The sequence below is a fragment of the Triticum dicoccoides genome, chromosome 5A, assembly GCF_002162155.2.
Source record: "Triticum dicoccoides isolate Atlit2015 ecotype Zavitan chromosome 5A, WEW_v2.0, whole genome shotgun sequence".
NCBI lineage: Eukaryota > Viridiplantae > Streptophyta > Magnoliopsida > Poales > Poaceae > Triticum > Triticum dicoccoides.
In genome coordinates this window covers 587202288-587208736 of record NC_041388.1, presented here as the reverse complement: position 1 = coordinate 587208736, position 6449 = coordinate 587202288, and the positions used below count along the sequence as shown (strand labels likewise).

The 6449-nt window shown below is 41.3% G+C and overlaps 1 protein-coding gene across 1 annotated transcript; it reads left to right on the top strand.

The window, feature by feature from the left end:
- The first annotated feature begins 206 nt into the window (after positions 1-206).
- Positions 207-6194, top strand: LOC119303091 (magnesium transporter MRS2-I). Its single transcript, XM_037580181.1, has 11 exons — positions 207-693; positions 1151-1180; positions 1807-1951; positions 2923-3044; positions 3734-3808; positions 4662-4889; positions 4970-5014; positions 5172-5216; positions 5302-5331; positions 5696-5815; positions 5924-6194. Exons 1-11 carry the CDS (start codon positions 442-444, stop codon positions 6008-6010), a joined length of 1179 nt encoding a protein of 392 aa, XP_037436078.1. The 5' UTR covers positions 207-441; the 3' UTR covers positions 6011-6194.
- Positions 6195-6449: the final 255 nt, after the last annotated feature.

The window sequence follows — 6449 nt, the reverse complement described above, 5'->3', positions numbered from 1 at the left end:
GTCAAAGAAAAAAGGATCTGGCAACGATTATGCAGTTAGAAAACCTAACACAACCGTGATATTATTCCACTCTCCGCTGTTATTATTTTTCCTAAAAAAAAGGGTCATTCTTCTTCTGACAGACGGGCCCCCTTCCCCCGTCTCTGCTTCCCAACTACTAGTAACAGATCCCCAGCAGGTCATCCGCCTCCGCCCTACCACGCGCGGACGCAGGATCAAGCGACCAGGCGGCGTCTCTGCCCGTCCCCGGCCTCCTCGCGATTTTTTTACCCGCCCGCGTCACCAGAAAGCCTTCCTCCTTTCCGCGCGATTAAAAGGGCAAGGGAGAGCCGCGCGGTAGAACGCATCCCGCCGTCCACGTGGGGGGTGGTGGCGGCGGCGGCGGCGGCGGCTTAGGAGGCAGGGCGCCCCCGGAGATGTGAGAGGACTGCCCGCTGCGAGATGGCGGCGGCTGTGGCGGCGGCGGGCGGCGAGGCCGCGGCGGCGGCGCTGGCGGCGGCGAAGAAGCGGGCGGCGTCGCGGAGCTGGATCCTGTTCGACGCGGCGGGGGAGGAGCGGGAGCTCGACGCTGACAAGTACGCCATCATGCACCGCGTCGACATCAACGCGCGCGACCTGCGCATCCTCGACCCGCTGCTCTCCTACCCCTCCACCATCCTCGGCCGCGAGCGCGCCATCGTGCTCAATCTCGAGGTGAGGCCCTCCCGCCGCAGGCCTTGAGTTTTTGTTCCCCTTTCCGGGCGGAATCGCGCGGTCGATTATTCGCGGCGCTGTGTTTTTCGTCGGGAATTTCGCTAGATGGAGGGGATCATGGAGCGGCACGAATTCCTCCAGGAAGTCACTCGGTTTTCCTTTTCTGGTTGAGGATTTTTTAGGTGGATCATGTGCTGATGATTTGGGCATCAGATTGGTGCTGCGTTTTGACTCAATTGTAGTAGACGTGTGTACTGAACTTATTATAGTTTAATCGTTCGTTTTGACGATTTTAGTGTGGTGTCGGCGTTCTGTTTCCATGGATCAAAGGAGTTGATACAGCTGCCAGTATTTTTGTATCTGACAATATAGTGATATTCATGATTCATTAGCTCGTGGTAATCTCTGACGACTCTTCTGTCTGTTTTGGTGGAACTCTTATCGGCGGGTGGATCAGCACATAAAGGCGATCGTTACTTCTGAAGAGGTGATCTTAACTGCCTAGTCTTTTTTCACTGTCGAATACTTGTCATGGTAGTATTTTTCAATTATTTGTTCTCATGAGCTGGACTACTTCATGAATTTTGTGGGGAGTATGTGCACAATTTCACTCAGTCTCAGACTAGAATGATTAGGCATCTATAATTGTGAAATACTCCCTCTGTAAACTAATATAAGAGCGTTTAGATCACTAAATTAGTAATCTAAACGCTCTTATATTAGTTTACGGAGGGAGTATTTAGCAGGGGAACCGGGTTTTTTATACTGTTCTGGAGCAAAATGGAACAATGAGTATATGCACATTTTCACTCAGTCTCTGACTAGAATGATTAGGTATCTATAATTGTGAAATATTTAGCAGGGGATCTGGGTTTTTTATGTTGTTCTGGAGCAAAATGGAACAAGCGTATCCTCCATACCATGCTGAATTTGACGTGATCTGTCAATTTTGAACCTCTACCTGCAAAATGGAAGTTTCAAATCAGTTTGCTACACAATATTCTGGGAGCCATGGCTTGTTTCATAGAACTGTGTGCATCTAAATATATTCTTAGTTGTCCAGCAATGTTGGTGATGTACGTACTCACAGTTATTGGTTTTTGCTGGGCTCAGGTTTTGCTCAGGGATCCTTCAGATGAAAATGTTATTCCTGTTGTAGAGGAGCTCCGGAGACGACTAGCACCTTCAAGTTCTGCTCAGCATGATGGAAAGGATAATTTAAGTGGCCAGCATGATGCGGAAGCTGCTGAAGAAGATGGTAAGTTTAGTCGCCATTTCTTGAAATTACAGATGTCAGAAGCTGAGAACATGCTCTCTTTTTGTCAGGTTGCTCTATCTCTGTAATGTTGATTGTAGTAACTTCTATCACATATGTCCATGTGTAGTATGCCAATTTCCCTTCCATGCCCAATAATTGGAACAAATAAGGAACAAAAACGTTCTGAAGGAATGCAAACATGTGAAAGAAAGCTATTGAATAAAAATCCGATTGGGATGCGCCAGTTGGCCACACTGTTCTGTTGTATTCCTTTTTTAGTGCATGTCCATGTCAGTTGGACATTCTTTTGGCAAAAATACAACCACCTGTCCAAGAAGAAAACTCCAAAGTGTACAGTCTTGGCACCTTACTATTATATGGTGATGCTTATCTGAGTCTTCTTGTACTAGACCAATTACACTGCATGATACTCTATGTTATACAATTTTATTCACCGGGTAATCTGTTGAGAGAAATTTGAGATACTACAATATTGATCTAGTGGTGACATGTGGCTACCCTTCCTTTTAATAAGGATTACTATGGTTGACCAAAGGACTTTTACATTTTATTATAGGTTACAACCGGACCCATGTCTGATTAATTTAACTCACATGGTGACAGTCATACAGACCAGTAATGGTGTCATTCTGATTGTTTACAACAATGCTACCACTTTTTCACTTGGTATGTTGTATATAATATATATATATATGATAATTGTTGTGTCATCCTGATTCTTTGATCAAAATGACTCAGAAGCATATTTTCTGTCCGACTGGTTCATGCCAGCTGGTACATTTGTATAACCATACCCTCGATCCAGAATAGTGGTGTCGATCTTACTGATTTTATTGCTTCTTTATTTCTGGTTTAGTTGCCAATTATCGTTAATTCATATCCATGGAAATAGGGTTGCATACTTATGCACATTTTTTTCATGCCCTGCAATCTCGTTATATGAACACCAGAATCTCCCTTTGAGTTCCGTGCACTTGAGGTTACTTTGGAAGCAATCTGCAGCTTTCTTGATGCGCGCACTACTGAGCTGGAGACTAATGCTTACCCAGCTTTGGATGACCTGACATCCAAGGTGAGTAAGTACATGCTTACTCTACTTTACTTTATGGTGCTAACATTGTTGAGTAGGAACTTTTTCATAGAATGATCGAAATATGTCATAGTAGGTATCTCATTTCTCCTATACGCCACTTTTGGTCATATATGTTTCAGGATCCATTTACTGTCCGTAGAATTATATGGTGAGAATAAGATTAAGATGTTAGGCAGTGCACTTTACTTCTGAAAGGAGTGCATGCTAGAAAACGCTAGAAAGTGTTATTTACTCTTTATAACTCTTATTAATAACAGGTAGTCAGTCTGCCATAAGATTTTCATTCACCACCAAACATAATACAGTAGTAGCTAGAATAGCATTGCAGAACTTTATGATGACATAATGTTTTATTGAGGAATAAAATGTCACATTAGCACACCTACTTCTGTAACACTTTCATATGCTTAGCAACTTACCATGCACCCATTAAAGCACACCAGGCTAAATTATCGTCCTTGTTGGCTTGTTGAAAACTTATGATAACATAAAGTTTCATTGAGGAATAATATAGCACATTAGCACACCTATCTGTGTAAATGCCTTCATATGCTTATTAATTTTCCATGCACCCCTGAAAGCATGTCAGGCTAAAATATCTCCAAACTCTTTATTGGCTTGTTCTTCTATTTTCTCCATATTAATTTTCTCTACTATTGGCACAACAGATTAGTAGCCACAACTTGGACAAGGTACGGAAGTTAAAAAGTGGCATGACGAGATTGACTGCAAGGGTCCAGAAGGTCTGGTTTCCTGTTCATTCTGTTTCATTTAGTTTGTTATCTGACACTTTAGTGTTTAGTGACTTCTATGTATATTTTCAAGCACTGACTTCTTATGATGTTCTGTATGTCATATTGTCATCTGAATTCCACTACCGTGTATAAGCCAAATTCCGATTATGTGCGAGTCATGTGAATTAAAGAGGCCATACAGTTCTGAATGTCTGATGGGCATCGCCATGCTTTTCCTTTTTCCCTTGTCTATCATATCTGATTCGTAATTAATGTACCCAAGTGATTATTTAGAACAGAATTTAACAACCCAAAACATCTGGAAGTGCATTTCTAATACCAGATGGTATATCTATATTTCATAATGTAGAATTAATTCTGTTTATTTTTATTTTTATTCTAATCGCTGCTTAAACTGTACATTTTTATTTATTCTCTTGCATACTTTGTTGGAACATTATCTTAGCTTTTCTATGTATTGTCTCCGGCCCTTTGTGTGTATCTTAAAAAGCTTGATGGGATGGAATTGTCTTCCTTCACGCAACCTTGGGATTCGCGAGTTGTTCCAGAATCTATATAGTGCTCCAGCTAATATTTTTCCTCTGATACTATACATTCTCATGGATGAGTATGCTCTCTATGTTATTTCTGTCTTGGAATATATATTATAGTATACTCCCTCCGTCCCAAAATTCTTGTCTTAAATTTGTCTAAATACGGATGTATCAAGTCATGTTTTAGTATTAGATACATCCGTATCTAGACAGATCTAAGACAAGAATTTTAGCTACTATGGACTGCTATGATTATTTTCCTTGTTTATGGTTTTCTAGCATATCACAAGGTGTATTTTAATTTCTAGGTGAGAGATGAGCTTGAACAATTATTGGATGATGACGATGACATGGCTGATCTTTACTTGTCTAGAAAGTTGGCCGGGGCATCATCCCCTGTCAGTGGTTCCGGTGGACCAAATTGGTTCCCAGCATCCCCAACTATTGGTTCAAAAATATCAAGAGCTAGTAGAGCCAGTGCAGCAACTATACATGGAAATGAGAATGATGTGGAAGAGCTGGAGATGTTGCTGGAGGTTGTTATTTGCTCCTCGGCCTTAAAATCTCTTGGTTACACTATCTCTGGCAGAGTACTGAAATTTACATATACTTGCAGGCATATTTCATGCAGATAGATGGCACATTAAACAAATTGACAACGGTAAGTTGGGGCACCTAAGTCAAGTACACAATATCATAATAGGCTATCAAAATCAGGACTTATCTTAACAGTATCGCTGAAGTTCTGTTAAGCCTTGTTTAAAATCTGGGATTTGGCATTTTGTTAATGTTGTATTTGTCTGCAACTTCTTTTTCAGCTGAGAGAGTATATTGATGACACAGAAGATTATATTAACATTCAGGTAAGGTTCCTAGTAAAATGTATGTGTTCTTGATGCGGACCTTTTCACCCTTGGAACACCACTTAATCCTTCTTCTTTTCTGCAGCTTGATAATCACCGTAATCAGTTGATTCAGGTAATTTTGAAAGCACAAACCTTATGATTATCTTTGTGAAATACAGTATGTTAGTACTCCCTCACATATTGGATGTAATAATGTCTTATATTATGGGATGGAGTGAGTACTTCAGAACTGTTCATTTTAGACATTCTTGTGCTTGTAATAAACACATGCTTAATAATAAAAAAGAAGCTTAATAGGCAACCCCATGTCAAGTAAAGGTTTCACAAACTTGTCTGATTTAGATGACTGTCCTAGTTCCTACCAGTTACCACATTGGTCCTATTGCATTTAAATTCTATAATCTGAATATTCATTGGCTCGTTACATGTTAAACATTCTGCCAGAGTAAAACTTAATTTCTCTTTGCTTCGTGCAGCTAGAGCTATTCTTGAGTTCTGGGACCGTCTGCTTGTCACTCTACTCATTGGTTGCTGGAGTCTTTGGTATGAACATACCTTACACCTGGAACGACGGCCATGGATATGTCTTCAAATGGGTAAATGGCATCACTTTTTCTTGACATGCTCTATTTAGCGTTCGTTGATTGTGAAGTATTATAGTAATCGCCTCACTCGTCCATAACATTGTGTTTGCCATGTTGCAGGTGGTTATTGTATCAGGGCTGTTTTGTGCTTTCATGTTCGTCACTATTGTCGCTTATGCTCGGCACAAGGGCCTTGTTGGGTCCTGAATAGCTGGAATAACCGCATTACTCGCTTTCTTCAACTGTAAATTTTGAGCTAGAGCATCAACTTTGCGGATGATTCATCTCTTGTACCAAATTCATTAGTATGGAATTAGGGATGATGAAAAGGAACAATAAATAGAAATGAAATAGGAATTCGGATGTATACATGGTGCAATGTGGTTTCTCCCGTTTTGGTTTTTATTTCCTGAAGATGCTGGCTGGGGGAGGCAAGAATGTCCGTCCAGTGCACAGTGAGGTCCCTCTGGCACAGTAGCACGTCGGCGGTTCAGGGTCTTACCAACGGAACGATCTACTGAACTGAATGACATTCGTGAGATCGAATGGTGCTCGTTCATATATTTCCAGAAAATTGAATCGGAGGCAGGGGTTCAGGGTTGGTGTCACGAAGGATGCAAACGTGGCCCACGAATCTACCAATTTT

Bases quoted from the DNA above. Each gene is read 5' to 3' on its own strand.
- LOC119303091 (XM_037580181.1), top strand. From the start codon at position 442: ATGGCGGCGGCTGTGGCGGCGGCGGGCGGCGAGGCCGCGGCGGCGGCG. The intron at 5,015-5,171 runs GTAAGTTGGGGC...CTTCTTTTTCAG, and splicing joins CATTAAACAAATTGACAACG to CTGAGAGAGTATATTGATGA. The intron at 5,816-5,923 runs GTAAATGGCATC...GCCATGTTGCAG, and splicing joins ATGGATATGTCTTCAAATGG to GTGGTTATTGTATCAGGGCT.